Below are 19290 nucleotides of genomic sequence, written 5' to 3' on the forward strand. Positions count from 1 at the left end.
TTTATTATTTATTATTATTTATTCATTTATTTATTTATTTTGAGGGTCTGGGAATGGAACCCAGGGATATTCTATCTCCGAGCTATACCCAGCTCTAGTTTTTAGTCTTTATTTTGAAACAGGGTCTCATTGAGTTGCCAAGGGTCTCACTAAGTTGCAGAGACTGTCTGTGAACCACAGTCCTCCTGTCTCAGCCTCTTGAATGCTGGGATTACAAGCGTGCACCACCATGCCTGGCTACCCCCTAGTCTTTTCCTCTGTGACATTTTTCTTTTTCAAAACACCGATTTCTAGGCACAGTGGAGTTGCTTTCCCTGTAGACAGTTTCAGGTTCTGCATGTGTCTGATTATTGCTTTACGCTGTTTTCCCCCCCATTCCTCATGTTTTATGTTAACAGGCGTTTAAATCTGAAGCTTAAACATGATTTCTGTTTTATATTTTAGGGAACAATGCTATCTCATGACACCATGAGGCACATCCTGACTTGTCCCCTTGATGACGTAGCTGCCACCTTGAAGTTTATTTCTATCTTAACTTGAATAGAGGTCCTCTGACAGCTGTCTGCTTCTCTTGCAGAAGTCTCCATGAGCACCATTTCTGAGGTTCTTGGGAGGAGGGTCCAGCTGAAAGGGCTAATTGGAAAGAGAGCCATGAAGTGCCCTTATTGTGATTTCTATTTCATGAAGAATGGCTCTGACCTTCAGCGTCATATCTGGGCTCATGAAGGTGAGTGGTTGTCTTTGCATGTGGAACACCCTCTCACTCGTGTGCTTCTCTGCCTCAGTGTGGGACTTCATTAGGAGGAAGCCATATCTGCGCGTCTTACAGTTAGGAATTCTTTAGCACACAGAGATATGTCCATCAGCCAGCTATGATCAGTGCTTGTGAAATGGTTGTGTTTGCAGAGAGCAGAGGTATACGCTGATTCCTAGCTCAGTTCCAGTTGTAGTGAAATAGAGCACTTGCCTCCTTGCTGGAAAGCAAGGACTTGGGAGCCTGCTGGGCTGCACTGCGCAGCAGGTGTGGAAGACCTGGGGTATTGTGAATGGATGAAGGGGGAGCAGGAGTCCTGCATCTGGGCAGTGTGGAGTGCTATTGTTCATTGTGCTGATGGAGAAAGGACTCAGAAGGTGGGGGAGTTGAGGGGAGGTGGGATGGGCAGAGAAAGAGGTAGGCTGTGCTCTCGGGGTGCCAGCCTCTGTGGGGGAATTGTCAGGGAGCCAGTGTCAGGGGCTCTAGGAAGCCAGAAGTCAAGAGTCTGTGAGAGGCAGCCTACCAATGTTGTTTTCTCTTCCAGATAAGGATGTGACCTTTCTAGGAATGAGGATAGGCTCAAGGGCCCAGGAAAAGCTCTTGTAAACATTTGTACTAGGTCCCTTTCTGCTAGTTAGGAACTTGAGATGCTGCAGGTGGGAAAACAAGACCAGAGAGGGAAGAAGGATGAAGTGTTTTCTACATGCAGAGTAGAGATGCCCTGCTGTCGGCCCCAGGCATGGAACTAGCGGACAGGGAAAGACTCCCAGTTAGAAAGGAGAATAGCAGCGGCTGGAGTAGGAACCGGAGACAGCAAGGGCAGGCGAGGCCAGATGCCAAGGCAAGAGATGTGTTGGTGTTTGCCAGCATTTGCTGGACGCTTGCTGGCTGCCAGGCAGGGTGCCCAGTGCTGCACAACACAGTCCGATTCGTTACTCTTAGAGGCAGGTGTGGTGAGCCTCTCCATTTGACCAGTGAGGAAGAGGAGCCTCGGGGACGTGGAGTAATTTGCCCATGGTCACACAGCTGACAAATCGTGGAACCACTGATGCTAAAGCCTGTGCTTGTCCCTTCCCCACTGACTCACATCAGGGGAAGGAGACATCTGTGCTGAGCAGCAGGGGAGGGGGCGAAGGTGGGGGCGCGCTTGTCTATACGTGTACCATTTTCTTGTCACGAAGTTGAAGGCTTCCATCGCTGTGGGTCACAGTTTCGTCAGCAAATAGGGAGGCAGCAGCTCTGCTGGAGGACGGGTGTGGAATGGCCCTCGTGGGCGTTCGCGGTGAGCTGGCCAAGGACACAGGCCAAGAAGCTCATCCTGGTGAAAATGCAGAGAGCCCCAGGGTTGGAGACTGTGGATTCCTCACTTACACTCCCAGAAGACCCTGGACTAGAGTGGGAGGGCCGGGGTCAGGCCCACCTGCACCACTTATAAGCTTCATTTTTCCTATCTCTAAGAAGGGAATAAAAACTACTCTGGGATTTGTTGCAAGGATCAGTCAGATCATTTATGTAAAACCCACAGTAGAAGGCTCAGCATAGGCTGGGTGCTTAGTATGTGGCCCGTGCTATTGAATTTACTTGTCCTGGTGCATTGATGATGGATAGTTAACATTTGGAAGATACCTGATATTTTAAACAACTTCAGAATTCTGATAAAGGTTCAGGAAGCCAACATCTGCTGCTGGTTTTTGGAATGTCCTGGCATTATATTTCTTTGCTGGTCTGTTGCTTTTTCTATAATGATGGAATCACAAAAGGACAAAAGCCTGTTGGTGCATACTATAGTAGACATGGTTGTTTTGGAGTTCATCCCTATACCATAACTATTACCTCTCTGTGCTTTCAAAATAAAACATGGGACAAGCAAAACAGAAATTCCAAAAAAGAAACCCAAGTAAATAAGACAGAAGTGCATAAAAGAATAGGGGAAAAGAGAAAAAGTAAGGGAACATGGATAACGGTTGTAGTCATAGCAATTAACTATATGTGTAAAACTTCCTTCATCCACATATTTGTTGCTCAGAGACCTATAGCTTTGCTAATGACTCCATAATGGTCGTGTAATGGATCCAATATAGCTGTTCTAAATGCTGGCTGTGGGTGGGTAAAGAGAATGTGGACTGGACCGTGTCCATCTCTGGGTCACAGGCTGCATCGTGGATCTGGAATTCTGCACAGCTGACAAACCAGTCCCTCTCCTTCCCAATGTGTGGCCCATGCGTGCGGAACCTAGAGCGGTCGAGGTGTCTCTTCCTGTGTTTACTGCTGGCTGCTGGAGGGCACAGATATGCATGAAAGTATGTCTTTCAGCCCTTGAGTACTGGCTCCTTTTCTTCCAGTCATCATGCAGAACAAATTTGGAACTTGTCTTCTCCATGGTTTGCAAGAGTGTCTGCATGTGTGTGTTCCTCAGTCTTTTAGAAAGACACTTGATCGAATAGTGTTGATCTGAATATAGCCAGATGCAGTACATGCCTGTAATCCCAGTGGTTGGAAGGCTAGACAGGTGGGATCACAGGTTTGATACCTGCCTGGACAACTTACCAAGACCTTGTTTCAAAGCAAAAAGGGCTGAGGGTGTAGCTCAGAGGTTGAATGCCCCGGGTTCAGTCTCCAGCCACCGTTTCACAGTTGTCGTATGTAGGAAGTGCCTGGAGATGGCTTTGCTGAGACACATCTCATCCTTGTGTAGTTTGTACAGACTCCGCCGGGTGATGATCATCCTGAGCCATCTGTAGCTTTGACCTGGTGTTGAAGTGTCTGGTCAGGGTAGCATGTGATTCAGAAGGGTCCTGCTCAGCCCAGGCTGATACCACGGCTGCAGTCCTGTGTGTTTAGAGATGACCAGCCTAGAACACAGGCCACAGTGTTCCAAGGTTCCTCAGAAGGTGACTGTCCCATCACTTCACAAACATGGCCTCTATGATCCAAGCGCTAGTTCAAGACCACTGAACTTGAACCTTAACGCCAGTTCAACCAAGTCCAGTGAGCTAGTTCAGGCTCGTTGGTGCTTAGTATTACTTCACCCTTTGGAAACCTGACCCAGAGCTGTGAAACACACTGGGCCCAGTGTGTGCCCCATTGCCGTGCCCCTGGCCACATCTAGAATTCTCTTTAAAGCCTCCCTTTCCTCAGCTACACAGTCTTGGGTGGTGTAGATAATGGGAGAAGTGCCTAACCCACTAAATGTTGCCTGTACCGCCCTGTGTCCTGGCTGGAGGGCCCCTCTGCCCTGCCCCCAGCACCTGCCACCCAGCGCCGTGATGCCCATTTACTAGTCTGCATCTCTGCTGGTCAGTGATGGATGGAGCAGTCTTCTCAAATGAAGGTGAGGCAGAGTTCAATGCCAAGACGCTTCTACAGTGGAGCATGGGCCGACAGCAACACCCAGTGCCGTGAAGCTCTGATTAGCTTATGAAGTAAAATATGCATTCGCATTTGATTTCCAGTGCTTGATTCCATTGATTTTTGCAGAGGCCCTTGGGGCCTTTAATTTTATTCAGTTTAACTCAGTTCAGTTCAATTTGATGACTCTCTGCTCTGGTTGCTCAGGGTCTCGGTCCTCAAGGAGTTCCCAGACTATGGGGAGAGGCTAATGTAAGCAGCTCACTGCGAGTGCTGAGCACATTTCAGCGTAAAGGGCTACAGGATCTGGGGGCCTCGATGGGCAATGGGGGTCTCCTGGGAAGGGCAGAGAGAGCTCAAGGTGGAGGCACCTGGCAGACGGCAGGAAAGAGCATCTTTGTGAGGGGGAGAGAGACGGGGAGAGCTCGAGGTGGGAAGTGGGTGCATTTGGGATGAAAGGGGTGTGTTCTACAGGGGTAACCTGTTGCTTTGGTTCCACACACAATCTGGGAGCATACATAGACATCTGCAATCCCCCCTCGTAGGTGTGAAGCCCTTCAAGTGTTCTCTGTGTGAGTATGCCACCCGCAGCAAGAGCAACCTCAAAGCCCACATGAACCGTCACAGCACGGAGAAGACCCACCTGTGCGACATGTGCGGCAAGAAATTCAAATCAAAGGGGACGCTGAAGAGTCACAAGCTCCTGCACACTGCCGACGGTGAGTCAGCGAGCCCGAGGGCCCCTACAGAGGTGTGGCTTGAAGCTGGCACTCCAAGTCCAGCTGAGTCCGGGAGCGCCCGGGGCAGCAGGGTGGTGCTCAGGGATGGACGTGTTGAAGGCGGGGTGACGTCCTGGCCCAGCTCCCTCCACTCTGCCCTGAGCTGGACAGGTGACTGGCTCCAACCGGCTGGGTGGACACGTTCTCGGGTGCAAGTGTGTGGTGGGAAGGTATGGATGGGGGGAGTGTGGCTTCCTCAGAAGAAGGCCTTGGTGCTTGGTTCCAGAAGTTTCTACTCTCTGCAGGCCTCCACCCCATCTGAGCCTGAGATCTTAAGGGAAGACCTTGGTCACACCTGGCTTGACTTTTCAAGAGGATGTTCTTACCATCTAAGCTACCTCAGGGTTTCTGCGTTCAGCCCACAGTGGGGCTCAGCCTAACATAGGAGTGATGTGCAGAAAGAGTTGACCTTGATAAAGTACACTAGTGGATTTCTGGCTTAGTTTATTCCTTGAGAACCACTGATGGAGGTTTGTGGGCCAGCTATGCAGGTAGTTTCCAGGGGCAGCGTTCAGTGAGGGCCAGTTCCTGCCTTCCAGGGGGTTATGAACTAGCAGGGAGGACAGAGGAGCAGGCAGGCTTGGTCAGGCTGGGGATGGGAGGGGCTCGGAGCCCTGGGCTCCTAGGCTCAGTCGAGGTGGGTGGGTGATGCAGTGGGAGGGGTGCAGCATTGGTGTGGGCTGGATAGAGGGGGCTAGAAAATAGGCAGATAACTGCAAATGACCTCAAAAAATTTTAGCCAGTTATAAGAGGCAGGGACTTGTGAATATTCCATGTAATGAGACCAGTAAATTTTACTTGTAAATATGTTGTTATTTTGAACTGCATAATTATATACAAAAATGAGAGTTCATGGCAAAGATCAGACTTTTTCAACAAGCGATTATTAATTTCAGGGCTCAGGGGGTGATAGAGCTCCTACCTTTATCTTCTGACTCGATGGCTCAGGGCCTCACCAAGAGCTGAAAAAGGAGCCAGAGCCTTAGCTGTTAAAACTTAGGCAGTATTCTTCAAATTAAAAAAAAAAAATGTCTACTCAAAGTAAAAACTACAATGAAAGTTAAGCACTCATATGTGAATAATAAAAGCATTAAAGTCGTGTAATTACTTATGAATCCTTCCCCTTTACAATAGTATGCCTTACTGATCTCTCCATTGCCTGTACGTTTCAGCAGAAGTTGTATTTCTTGACATGGTAACACATTTCTCACTGTCCCCAGAGCCAGGGGAGTCTGGAGGATCCCCTGGACCACGGTAGCCGGGTCAAGAGGGCCCCCATGGGCACTGGGAAGGGTGCTGTGGGTCCAGGCGCAGGTGGGGCTCTGCGCTCCGTGCCGACGGGCTTCAAGCATACAGGAGCTGTCTAATCAGGCAGACCCTGGCCACCGGTGGGATGTGGAGGGAAGGGGCCTATGTGAGGAGTGGGGTCCCAGGACCAGCGGCTCGCCGACCTGCCCTTGCCGTTCAAGCGCGTGCTTCTGTGAGTTCTGCAGGACAGAGGATTCAGATGTGCGAAGGAGTGCTTGAGGTCCAAGCAGTGACATGGCCTTCCTAAAAGGGAACGGCCTGGCCAGTATTGGCCAGCATTGTCTAGCAACATGGTGGGAGTGTGGATTGTTTCGTCTCATTTTTTTCCTGATATTTTTGGGATCTTCGATATACTGTAAAATAAAGAGATGAGACTACTATTTGGGGGTCTCTTTAGCCTCAATGTGCTGTGATTGTAAGAGGAAGGGGTAAGGGAGGGCTAGCAGTGTGGAAATAGAAGGTGCCGCTGTGGCCTTATCGCTTCTAAATCTGAGGCTGCCCCTCCCCAGGCTGCTGGATCTCCTCATTTGTGTCTCTCTGCTGACACACGCATCTCCCCAGGTTTTCTGGAAGGCTGGCTTGGTCAGTAGAGCGCTGAGTCCAGACCGGCTGTCCCGCTCCACCAGTGGTCTGCGACGTGGCCCTGTTCAAGCAGTCTGCTACTCTGCCCCTTCATTGAAAAGCCTTTTAATTCCCCCAAGAATGTGTTTGTTATAGAAACTTTGAAAACCATTTATATCATTATTAATTTTTGCAGTGCTCATATTTTATCTTGCTGACTCTCGAGAACTCTTTGTATCTTAATGATTTGCCATATTTAAAAAAATATTTTCTCCCAAGTTATCATTTGCTTTTACATTTTGTTTATAGTGTTGTTTTATATAGAGAAGTTAAGTAACTTTGCTCATTTAAACTTATCAATGAGCCGGGCGTGGTGGCGCACGCTTGTAATCCCCGCGCTTGGGAGGCGGAGACAGGAGGGTCTCGCTGGTTAGAGACCCTGTTTTCAAATTTAAAAGAGTATAAAATAGGTCTGGGAGTGTAGCCCAGAGGTAGAAGGGCTTCCAGGAACCCCAGTACCACCAAACAAAAACAAAAAACAACTTATCAATGTGTCTTCACCCTCCATGAGTCCTCTGTGATAAAAGAAGGCTTCCTCAGTTGGGGGCAAATTCTTTTATTTTATGCTTTCATAACATTTATGAAGTTGCATATTCCTGGAACTTATTTGAATGTGAGCCCTGTGATAGGAATCTTTGTTTCCCTGTGTTTACTTTCTGACTCAGCACATTTATAGAGAAATCAATCATTTCAGTCTTACTTTGCAGTGTCAGGATTCTCCGAGATGTTGGGTCTGATTCTGAGCTTTTGTGCCATCTCAGTGATTTTTGTTGTAGTTCATCATTTTATAATACACTATTTTAATAATTATAGTTTTATTATTGTACACATACATTATTCTACTTCATTTTATTTTAAGTTTTTTATGAGCACGGTTTAATTTTCTCAGTTATTACTTTGGATAAACGTGGAATTATTCGGTCAAGTTCTGAACCGTATCTTCACCTCCATTTCTATGCATCTGGGCTGCCCCTTTCAATCAAACTGATTTTGGTGAGGATGGTTTCTCGCCTTGGCCTCGGGGCTCCACAGCTCCATTGAGGAAGCCCTGTACCTGCTCCCTCAGGCTTCCTCCTGCTCCTGGGCCTCCTCCTGCTCCTGGGCCTCCTCTCCCGGCTCCTGTGTGGGTTCCTCCTGTGGTTCTAGTCTCTGCCTCTTGGAAGACTACACAGCTCAGTTCGTAGTTGCTTCTCTGCTCTCATGGCTTTAGACACCATTTACACGCAGGGCGTCCAAGCTCGTATTGCAGCCCTGTCCTCCCCAGGCCTCGGCCGTGTAGCTGTACCGGCCACTCCACGTCTGCACACAGATGTAGCAAAGGTACCTCAGACTTGCATGCTCAGCGCTGCTCCTGACCTTCTCCCAGCCCGTCTCCTATGACGCGGGGTTGCCAGACCTGGAAAAGCGCCGGTAAATATTCAGGCCTTGAATGAATGCCACATACGGTTTCTACCGCATCTTCCTCATCAGCTTTGTTTTTGTTTCTATAAACCTTGTTCAAAATATATAAAACCATTCATTCTTTTACTCACAGCTGTACAAAAGCAGAAGCAGGCTGGGTTTGGCATGATTCGTAGTTTGCCAACTCCTGTGCCCCAGCTCAGCAAACGAGGACTCCTTTTCAGCTGCTAGGGTCAAAGGCCTGCTTTATCCTCGACAGCCAGATCTCACTCTGCAAAGGGACTGTTACCGAGTTCCATATGTTCTCAACATGATATAGAATTCTTCCATTTCTTAGGGCCTTACATTGTCTTTTTTTTTTTTTTTGGTCCAAGTTGCTACCATGTCTTGATTACTCTTTCTTTTTCTTTCTTTTTCTTTTCTCTTTTTAAAATTTTTTATTGGTGCATTGTAGTTATACATCTTTTTTTTTTTTTTTTTTTTTTTTTGGTACTGGGGATGAAACCCAGGGGCATTCTACCTCTGAGCCACATCCCCAGCCCTATTTTTTATTCTTTATTTTGCATCTCACTGAGTAGTAAAAGGGCCTCACTAAGTAGCTGAGTCTGTCCTCGAACCTCGATCCTCCTGTCTCAGCCTCCTGAATGCTGAGATTACAAGCATGTGCAACCACGTCTGGCTGTCTGTCGTCATACATCTTAATGGAGTGCAAGATGGTGGAGGCATTCATGCATGCATCAGTCATTTAGCCCTTCCCCAGTTCCCTCCCCATCTCCTCCTTTCTTTCTTCTCATGTTTGGCTTAGTAATATTGACTTTGATATGTTTGTGAATTTACATCATGTAACAGACTTATCATATCTTTCTTGTGTGCATAAAAGGAAAACCATGGAAGCCATTTGATGATTTTTCTAAGGCACACCCCCATGGAAGCCCAGCCGTCTGGGTGACATGGCTGCTTAGTCAGTGTCGGAGGCGCTCAGCCAGGGGCTCTTGGTGCTCGAGGCGCCCTGTGTGCACTGCTGTCTTCACATTCTCTTCCCAGCCGCAGTGTCCACTCTGTAGGTTCTGCTACACCACTCTCTGTCCCCTAGGGAAGTGTGAGTGGCCAGACCCTCATCGCATCGGCCTCTGCCATCCTTCCAAGGGCTTTGAGAGTCTCTCCTACTTTCCTCTGAGCTCTTTGAGTTGCAGCAGGCCATCCTCCTGCACCTGAGTTAGAGACTTACCATAACTCAGCACTAGCTACTTGATTGGACTTTGGTTTCTAGATTGTTGCTGTGCAGGAAATTAGGGGGCAAGAGTCTTTCCTCCAAGGAGAATGTGCACTTCATGCCCTGCTTCCTGTTTTGCTCTTGATATTGGTAGATATGATAATCATGCACTTCTAAAATAGTGTGTGTGTGTGTGTGTGTGTGTGTGTGTGTGTGTGTGTGTGTGTTTCTGGGGATCAAACCCAGGGCCTTGCACATGCCAGTTAGACGCTCTGCCACTGACCTCATCCCCAGCCCCTAAAGCAGATGTGGTTCGAAGGCCTTTTAAGATTGCAGTCAAATCTACACAGGCACCAACGATGAACACGGCATAATTGAAACCAAGACGCGAGCAGTGAGGCCAGGTTCACCCCTGCGCACGCCATAGCCCCTTGGAGAGCAGTCCTGAGCCAGCTTTACCTTAAGACACCTTCAGGTTTTTGAGATGTTAAAATGTGAAAAATGTCTGCCTCAGAACTGATGAAATGAGGCAGCTTGTTTAATTGCCTGATGAACCGATGGGGTAGGAATTATCACCATCATCACCATCACCATCATCATCATCACCATCATCACCATCATCACCATCACCATCACCATCATCACCATCACCATCATCATCACCATCACCATCACCATCATCATCATCATCATCACCATCATCATCATCACCACCACCATCACCATCATCATCATCTGCATTTATGGCCCTTGCCTTCATTTCCACACAGCCTCCCGGCTGCTCCCACCTCTGCCCCGGGGCTGTTCTCAACGCAGCAGCCAGTGAGCGTGCTGAAGCCGAGGTCAGGGCCCCACTCCTGGGTTCTTAACCCTCCTTTGGATCTACGCCCAGTCCAAATCAAGCCCAAACCCTCCCTGAGCCCCAGGTGATCCTGGAGGCCCCCTCTCTGACCTCTCTGCCCTCAAGCCCTCTGCCTTCCCAGTCTCACCTCTCCAGATAGTAGTCTACTTGGTCCCCAAACCGGCCAGGTCCATGTTCATCTCAGGCATTTGCGTCAGAAGCCTTTCTTCCTGTCTGGAATTTTCTTTCTGCCTTATCTTCACGGAGACCCCCTTTTCCGGTCTCTGCTGAAGGAATATCATGTTCTGAGCACCATGTGTGTATCGTCTCAGCACCCCACCAGATCGTTCAGGCTCCCCGTTTCTTATGTTCTTTTCCTTGGCTTGTATGTATTTTGTGTTCCTTATTTGCCATTTTTCGTATCCTTCTATTAGAACTTTTCACCAATTTATACTTCCTTCCATGTTTCTACAGGTCCCCCTTAGACCTGTCTTTCTCTAGTGTATCATGCCTTTTCTGATTTATGATTTTTCTGTCTTCTATTCTAACGTAAGCTCTGGCAGCAGAGATTTGTGATTTACGACCTCCGCGTGGCATCTCATCATCTAGAGCGACACCTGGGTTATGATACATGCTCAGTAAACTTTTATGGAATAAATAAGTAAAAAAAGAAGAAGGTAAAATGCCTCGCACAAAGTGATTAGGGTATGCTAGTACTCAAAAAGTGCCAATTATTCTCTCCCATTTCATCGCTTTGTTAAATCAAATGCTTGTGAATCGGATATTTTAAAACACAGCCGAGAAACTTGCTATTAAATGAATCTTCTTGGGCAGCCTTTAATGAAGTAAAGAGGAACTGAGTAATTACTCTCTCCTCTACCTGCTTGCAAATCTTAATTTTTCACATTTATTGGCTCATTTAAAGTGATGTATCCCTGTTTATCGCATTCCTGTTTCCCAGAGGAGCTCATTACTGTACCTTTGAAAAGAGAGGCCATTCTGGGTGAAGGTTTCCCTTAAAAAGGTTTGCCAGTCAATATGTACAAAGAGAGAAATTGATCTGTAAGGGGCCTGGTCCAACATGTTGCTTGTGTGCCAACAATATGCAGAAATTTATGCAAAAAATATGCAAGTCGTTCTATGACACTCCTCCCCCTTTGTCTTTAAAAGGAGCTGGACATGATGCACAATTTGGGGGTTCAGCGTGATTCCGCCCACCCTTGGCAGTCCAGGGGGCTGGAGGGTGCAGTGCTCCTGTGTTACATCATGAGATGAGAATTCTCTAATCAGCCAGTGGAAAGCCGTTTGCAGTTCAGGGCTGATTCCTCTGCAGAGTCTCCCTTTACCCCAGAACCAGCTTTTTCTCATACACTTGCGTTAAGAAGACGGTTTCTGATGTACTTTACAAAGAGGGCTCATCTAGGTTTTAAGCAGGCTTGTCATGTAATAAGTAGACACGCGGAGAGTTGAGTATGGAGCTTAGGTCTAAATGGAGGAAGTTTCTTTCCTTCCCTTTAATTCATAACAAGAGATCCCGTGGCTCCATGTTGAACTGTTCTAGATGTACATGTGGAGCCCTCCACTTTCTGTCCACTAAGAGGCAAATTTACTCTGGGGTAAAGTAGCCCTACTTATCCCATGGCTACTTGCTTCTAAAAGCAGCAGACCCAGGAAGCCAATGGCTTCCGAGCAGCAGCCTGCTGGTAGTGAGATCCTCTCTCTGCAGCATCCTGCCCCATCCTTCCCCCTTCACCCCTGGGAGAGAATAAGAGGCGGGTGGGGGTGAGGTGACGGGAGGACCACATCAGGCTGCTGCGGCTGGTCTTAGGGGTCGGTCTGGGTGATGGCCGGGGAGGACCAGGCCAATGTCAAGGCCCAGGAGTGCCATTTGATAGGCATATTCTGGGTCCATATCAAGCTTTTTGTTAGTTTTTTTTTTTTTAACCCAAGGCCTATTGAGAACAACTGAGTCCAAAATATAAATGTGAGGCTTACTGAACAGCCAGCCCAGATTGACTTGGAGAATAAGGCTGGGCCTCCGGGAACCTCACTTGGGTGGGGGTCTTGGGTGCAGCGTGTCACTTCAGACCAATCTCCATGTCCTGCTCTTCCCTGTTCTTTTATCTGTGCTCTGTCTCCTGCTGATCCATTCCTCCTTGTATCAAAACTGATGTAGTAATTACAGAGAATCATCAGGCTCAGTCTGCAGTTGCTTGGAGTTCAGCTTTTAAAGTACAGAGACTTCTTAAACTGTATTTTTATTGCTGTAGCTATTTCTGTTCTGATTTGCCATTGCACAAATTACCGCAGATGCCAGAACCATGAAGCTGCGTGCTTGGAGCGTGCAGCCAAGGGCTCACTCTGCTTCCTGCAGGATGCTCTGCTCCCGCGAGCTGGCGAACCTCTGCGCGCAGGGCCGAGTGGAGAGGCGAGACAGAGAGGGCAAGGCGCTGGCTGAGGAGGGCAGGCCAGCTGGGACCACTTCCTGCCCCTCCAGCCTGGGCCAGTGTTTCAGCATCCCCGTGTGTAACAGGGGAGTTTGTTTCTTGCGGCTGCTGTAACACATAACCACAAATTCAGTGACTTGGAACAACGTTCATTTATTATGTCTCCGCTCTGGAGATCAGCAGTACAATGGCCAGGTGTCAGTGGGGCTGTGTTCTTCCTGGAGACTCCTGGGGGAATCTCTTCTTTGTCCTTTGTAGCTTCGAGAGGCTGCCTGTATCCTCTGGCTTACGAGCCCCTTGCCTGGTCTCGAGAGCCAGCAGCATAGACAGCATCCTCCTGTCCCTCCATCTCCTCCGACTCTCGCCCTCCTGCCTCCAGGATCTCTAGGCCCACCTGAGCAATCCAGGTAGACTCCTGGCTCAAGAGTCCGAACTTGATCACAGCTGCAAAGCCCCTCTTTGCTCCATATAACAGCATGTATCAGTTCTGGGGGGTAGGAGCTGGGTATCTGTGGGTGTGGGGTGTCATCTTCTCATGATGCGTGATGCAGCATGTATCAGTTCTGGGGGGTAGGAGCTGGATATGTGTGTGTGGGTGTGGGGCGTCATCTTCTCGCCACCCTGTGGTTGTGGGCTGGTGCTGAGAGGGACCGGAGCCCAACACTCTTGTCCAGGGAACAGGGCTCCTAACTCATATGCCCAGCAGCTCCTAAAGACACCCCTTATGAGGGGCTACTTAACAGCAATTAATCTCTATCATTAAGGAAAGATCAAATTTCTCTTCTCAAATATTCTGTCATTAGGAAGACACCATACAAGAGATAATATTTAAAGAGTAGCACTGTTGAAACGGGGTAAATGTTAGTTTTCTGGAAAAAGCACAGTCAGTTTTTCAAAAACTGCTGAAAATTTGCTTATGCAAAAGACTACCTTTTTGGTAAGACAGTATAAACAGTTGTAAGGCATTTCCACTTTTCTGCCTATAGATATTAGATAACAGTTTAGATTTATGGAATCCTTTCTCTAAGTACTTGAGTCCACTTCAAGAGGTACACGTGACGTTTGATTTGGCAGTGATGCTTAATTAACAGACACTTCAGACAAGTTGCCTTATATCAGAAGGGGTTTTCATCAGGTGGAGGTAGTGGTTTAAGATTTTTCTACCATTCCAGTCCTTCTTAATTTTTTTTTTAAATAGAATTCTATTTGAAGCAACTGGGCAGCTGCAATCGGCTTCAGAGAAACTCATCAAGCAGGAGAGGGTGTGTAAGAAAGAGCAGCTGTGCTGAAAGGTGGGCCAAGGGCCACAGGTCCTGAAGTCGGGCCATTACCTTCATTTTCAGGAGCAGAAAAACGGGGGCTTAGAGATTCTACCATTTTTGGTTCCACTCTGCAGATTCAGGATGCTATGGACACTTTTATGCCTCTGTGTCTCCCCAGGAAAAGCCTCCTGCCGGAGCCCCAGCCCCAGCAAGGCAGGTGGGCTGCGGGTTCCCCTACTGCCTCTCTTTCCACAGCAGCCTATGTGTGGGGGCGGCCTCAGCTTCCTTGGGTTTGCTCCTCTCTCTCTCTCTCTCTCTCTCTCTCTCTCTCTCTCTCTCTCTTTTGTGGTACCAGGGATGGAACCCAGGGGCCTTCTACCTCCCAGACCTAATATATATACATATATATATATATATATATATATATATATATATATATATATATTGAAACAGGGTCTCACTAAATTTCTGAGAGCCTCACTAAGTAGCTGAGGCTGGCTTTGAACCTGTGTGATCTTCCTGTCTCAGCCTCCCAAGTACTGGGATTACAGGTGTGAGCCACCATGCCTGGCTGCCCCCCTCCTTTACCTATTCCTAGGGAAGAGGGTGAGAATTCCATTCCTTGTTCCCTTCCTCTCTTCTGTACCTCCCAGCCCTGTCCTCACAGGGCATACAGAGTAACTGGCCATGGGCAAAGCCCAAGCAAAGGGCAGAGCAGACTCCAGACCCTGTACTTTCTTTTACCACCTGTAACACTCCAGTTCAGCCAGCTTCCAGTTGCCAGCCCAGGCAGCACCCAGGACGTCAGAGGTCAGGTATGCTGCTCAGTCCATCCACAGGACAGGGCCCAGGAACTCACGTTAGACACAGCAACAGGCTCCGTCCAAAAGAAAGCTTGGAAAGAGAGGTTTTGCAACAATGGAACCACAACATTTTGAGGGATGGACAGAAGTAGTGGAGATGCCTCCCCCCCATCTTCGAAGAGAATCATGTGTTTTTAGGGAAATTGGAGCTGACGGTGAAGTCCCGTGCATCCAGCAGAAGCTGTGGAATGCACAAGCTGGCCCTCGGGGGCTGCCTGCCCGCCAGCAGCACACGGATCACAGTGCTGCTCTTTCCCGCCTGCACCAGCACCCTGTGTGTCCTGCAGACTGTCACACACTCAGCCTTTATCTTCAAGCCTCCTGCTGCATCTTTCCTTTCTCAACGAATTCGATGCTGCCTCCTAAGCTGCTTCTAGGGCAAGTGGCCTGTGATGGTATTATGTGTTTTTAACTTTTTTTTTTTTCTTTGCAGGTCTGGGGATGGAACCCAGGGGCATTTGACCTCCGAGCTATACCCCCTGCTCTATTTTTTATTCTTTATTTTGAAACAGGGTCTTGCATGTGTGCGCCACCACGCTTGACTCTTTTTTAACTTTTTAAAATCAAAATATCACACATACACACACACACATGAGAAAGAGAGAGAGAGAGAGAGAGAGAGAGAGAGAGAGAGAGAGAGAGAACATAATTAGCAAATGTACAGCTCAGTGCATTGTTGCCAGTGACAGAACCACAGCTCAGCAGAAACAACAGCATGTTGCCAGCCCCTCTGAAGTTGTGCTCCCCAAGGCAGCGGCTGCTTCGCCGTCCAGCACCCTCCCCGAGCTCTGCCTGGCCGTGAACCTTACACGAAGGGACTCATAGAATGCGTGTTTTTAGGGGGTTGCCTTCTTTCTTTTAAACACCATGAGGTTGTTGTAGGTTGTTATGCTTTTGGTTTCTACCATTGGGGCTCTGGATCAAATAAGGATTCTGTAAGTATCTGCGCTCGTAAATTGTGTGGCTTGTAATTTGGAAGCCTTTGTTCCACAAGTTGCCGTTTCTCACTAAGGTGCTGTTTCTGCAGTAGCTGGACTGCTTTCCACAGAGTCCACTTCCGGAAGAGCTAGGATTTAGCTCTCTCCCTCACTGGAAAGAAAGACTCAGCTCAGAGGGCCCTTTTTTTTCTTTTTTTTTCTTTTAATTTTGCGGTACTAAGGAGGATGGAACCCAGGGGCATTCTACTTTCAAGCTACACTCCGAGCCCTATTTTTTTTTTTTTTTATTCTTGAGTTGCAAGGGGCCTCACTAAGTAGTAGCTGAGGCTGTCTGCAAACCATGATCCTCCTATCTCAGCCTCCCGAATGCTGAGATTACAAGCATGCCCCACTATGCCCGGCTTCAGAGGGCCTTTGAGTGCTCACAACAGTTAAATGTTACCCCGAAGGACAAGCACTGACCAGCTCTGAGATTATTCACGAAGTCAGATCCCTGTCTCTTCCTTCTGAAGAAGGGAAAGGTGAGCAACCTGGCCAGACAGAGCCCTGTGAGCCCGACACAGCTGTGTACACCCTGCAGGACCAGGGCCACTTACTGTGAAAGACTGAGGGGGCCTCCGGAGACTCAGGCCCCTGTGTGTGTAGCTGCTTCTTCCCAGGCTTGTCCTCCCTCCTTGCCGCTGGTCCCTCGCTGTCCATTCCAGCTGAGCATCGCCTCCTCCGTGGAGCCCCTGCCACGCAGTCCTATGGCCACGTGGCACCTGCCCTCTGCTCTCCACCACGCTCTGCCTGCATCCTTGGTCCCGCCAAGTGAGCATTTACTGGCATCCTCCTCCTCGCCGCTGCCTGCTTAGGTGATGGCCGTCAGTTGGGCCGGGCCTCTGCTCTCTTGCCCCTCGCGGCTCTCAGGGCCAGGTTGTGGTCCCCACATATGGCGAGCTCTCGGCAGAGCTGCCCGTGTTGCACCGTGCCCACTCTGCTTCCTGCCACCCTCAGTGGATGGCATCTCTGCCTGCTCTGTGCTCTTTCCCGACCCTGCCTTCCTACCTTCTTGCTGACTTGTTTCATGCCAGAATGAGCACACAGATGCCAGTGCCTCCTGGGCACCTGCTTCAGACCCAGATGACTGTGACGTCTGGCTCAGCCGGGGCCACTTGTCCACTGCGGCCTGATCATCTGTGGCTAGGTGGGGACAGTGGGCAGGGTCGTGTCCTGGCTCCTGTGACCTGCTGCTGTGATGTTGATTGTGGGGAGAAGGGAAGGATGGCTGAGCATACCGTGAGTGGGGCGCTCCTGAAACTTCCGTCAGCCTTAGCCCCAGCATGCCCTCACATCTCAGCACCTGGGACGTGGGATGAAACACAAGGTGCTGGCCCGAGGGTGCCGGCGCCAGTGAGGGTGCCATACAGACCTTTAAAGACCCATCAGCTTACTGCTTTGGCTGCTAGGTAATTTAGGTGTAGTAGTGGACAACACTAATAATAGCAAGCAGACAACCCTCCGCAGTCATGAGGCTGAGGCTGTGGTGAGTAAGACAGATGATAAACACGACAGGAATCAATAAACAACGCTGCACTACAGTGGAAACAGGACGCTTCTCAAATATTGAGAAATTGAGCTACGAAAGTAGAAGCGTGAAATGATTCCATTTTAATGTAAGACTATTATAAGGTCCAAAATGCGAAAACTGTGTCAGTAAAGAGAGATGGGGCTGTCGTTTTCAGTAAGACGGCTGTGGAGGGATGCAGCGGGGAGCATTTGAATGAAGGCTTAGGGACCTGGAGCTTAGCACACTGGGTGCACAGGCAGGGTCCCCCCTCCAGCTGTTGGGAACAGCAAGCACCTATGGAGGCCCGGCGGTGGAATGGACACAGGGCAGGTGGTACCTGAGCTCAGTTCGGGGAGCCACACTCTTGAGGCCCCCAGCTGTGGCCGGGCTCTGGGCGTTTGCTCTGGGCGCAGATGAGGCCCGAGGTGCAGCTGGGCAGGAGTAGAGGGCTTTCAGTAAACTTTGGTTATGTAGCTGCTTGCACTTATTGCAATTTTACAAGCATTTCCTACTGCTCTGTTCACATTTGTTTTGCTTTGGGATTTGTTTTCGGCGATCTTGATTAGAACTCTCAGAGAGTGTCAGAGAGGTTCAAAGTAACACGACTGGAAGCACTGCCAGTGGCCGTGGTGGGCGCCGTGTGAAGGGTCTTGCTGAGTCCCCTGCGCGCACCCCCGTGTCATTTCTCAGGCTCCCTTTCAGTGCTTGATGAGTGACGGCACCCTGCCCCTGGCTGTCCTGGGTAGCTCTTTCTAGCACAGCCATCCCATGCGACAAGCCCCTTGGTGTGTGAGTGGTACAGATGTGCCCATTGCAGGTTTAAATTCTTTCTCACCTTGGGGAAATCATGCCATACCTTTATTGGCTGAAAGGATTTTTATCCCGCTGTGAATAGGGCCTTGGGGGTTGAGTAGACCAGGGTCTGAGTCTGGCCTCTGACACTCACCGCTTTGTGACCTAGCAAGTTACTCAGATTCCTGGTTCATGTTCCTCACCTGTAAACGAGCTGTGTTGCCTGTGTTGCGGGTTGGGGCACACAGCAAGGTCCTGTGTAAGTCCTGGAAGCTCCATTGTTCAGTAGGTAGAACTAGCCAGGTACATTGTGTGAAAAGTGAGGGCTTTTAAAAACAGCCTCTTAAGCTGGACCTGGTGGCGCACGCTTGTAATCCCAGTTCTTGGAGGCTAAAATAGGAGGATCCGTGTTCCTGGCTAGCCTCAGCTACTTAGTGAGGACCTCTGCACCTTAGTGAGGTCCTCTGCACCTTAGTGAGGTCCTCTGCACCTTAGTGAGACCCTGTTTCAAAATAAAGAATAAAGGCCGGGCGTGGTGGCACACGCTTGTAATACCCGCACTTGGGAGGCGGGGGGGGGGTGTGGGTGTGTGTGTGTGTGATCACGCTGGTTTGGAACCAGCCTCGCTGGCTTAAGAGACCCTGTTTCCAAATAAAAAAATATAAAATAGGTCTGGGAGTGTAGCCCAGAGGTAGAAGGGCTTCCAGGAACCCCGGTACCACCCCCCCAAAAAAATAAAGAATAAAAAATTCAGTCTGGGGGTGTAGCTTGGAGGTAAAATGCTCCTGCATTCAATCTCTAGCACCACAAAAAAGAAAAAGAAAAAACAAACTCTTATTTTTCTTCACAATTGTGCTTCTTTTCCTGGGATGCTCTGCGATTTGCATCCACATAGAGCCATTTAATGCGCAGCCGTGAGTCCTTTGAGGTCATTCTAACCTGAGTAAGCGCGAGGCTTTCCAGTCCGGCTCCCCGAGGTCCTCAGTTGTCTCTTGGTAGGCAGCGCCAGGAGTGTCTTAAGGCACAGTCCTTAATGATCAGTCACGAGTCTGCATTCCATTATTTTAATTAGGCAGCGGCAGATTATGTCAAGTGTTCTCCCAGGCCTGCTTGGTCGGGCTGCCTGTGGCTGCTGGAAACACTGGTGATGTTTACTGCCAGAGCTCAGCTGTCT

General features: G+C 49.1%; 1 protein-coding gene across 5 annotated transcripts in view; it reads left to right on the forward strand.

The window, feature by feature from the left end:
- Positions 1 to 19290, forward strand: part of ZFAT (zinc finger and AT-hook domain containing) — a gene marked incomplete at both ends in the record, with an annotated part of 197320 nt that overhangs the window by 101000 nt on the left and 77030 nt on the right. For all 5 annotated transcript variants that reach the window (XM_080694115.1, XM_080694117.1, XM_080694119.1 and 2 more), the window contains 2 exons: positions 578 to 727; positions 4648 to 4821. In XM_080694115.1, the coding sequence (XP_080550241.1) occupies positions 578 to 727; positions 4648 to 4821 (324 nt within the window). The remainder of the gene's footprint in view (positions 1 to 577; positions 728 to 4647; positions 4822 to 19290) is intronic.

Source organism: Muscardinus avellanarius, assembly GCF_963383645.1.
Source record: "Muscardinus avellanarius genome assembly, chromosome: 4".
Classification (NCBI taxonomy): Eukaryota; Metazoa; Chordata; class Mammalia; order Rodentia; family Gliridae; genus Muscardinus; species Muscardinus avellanarius.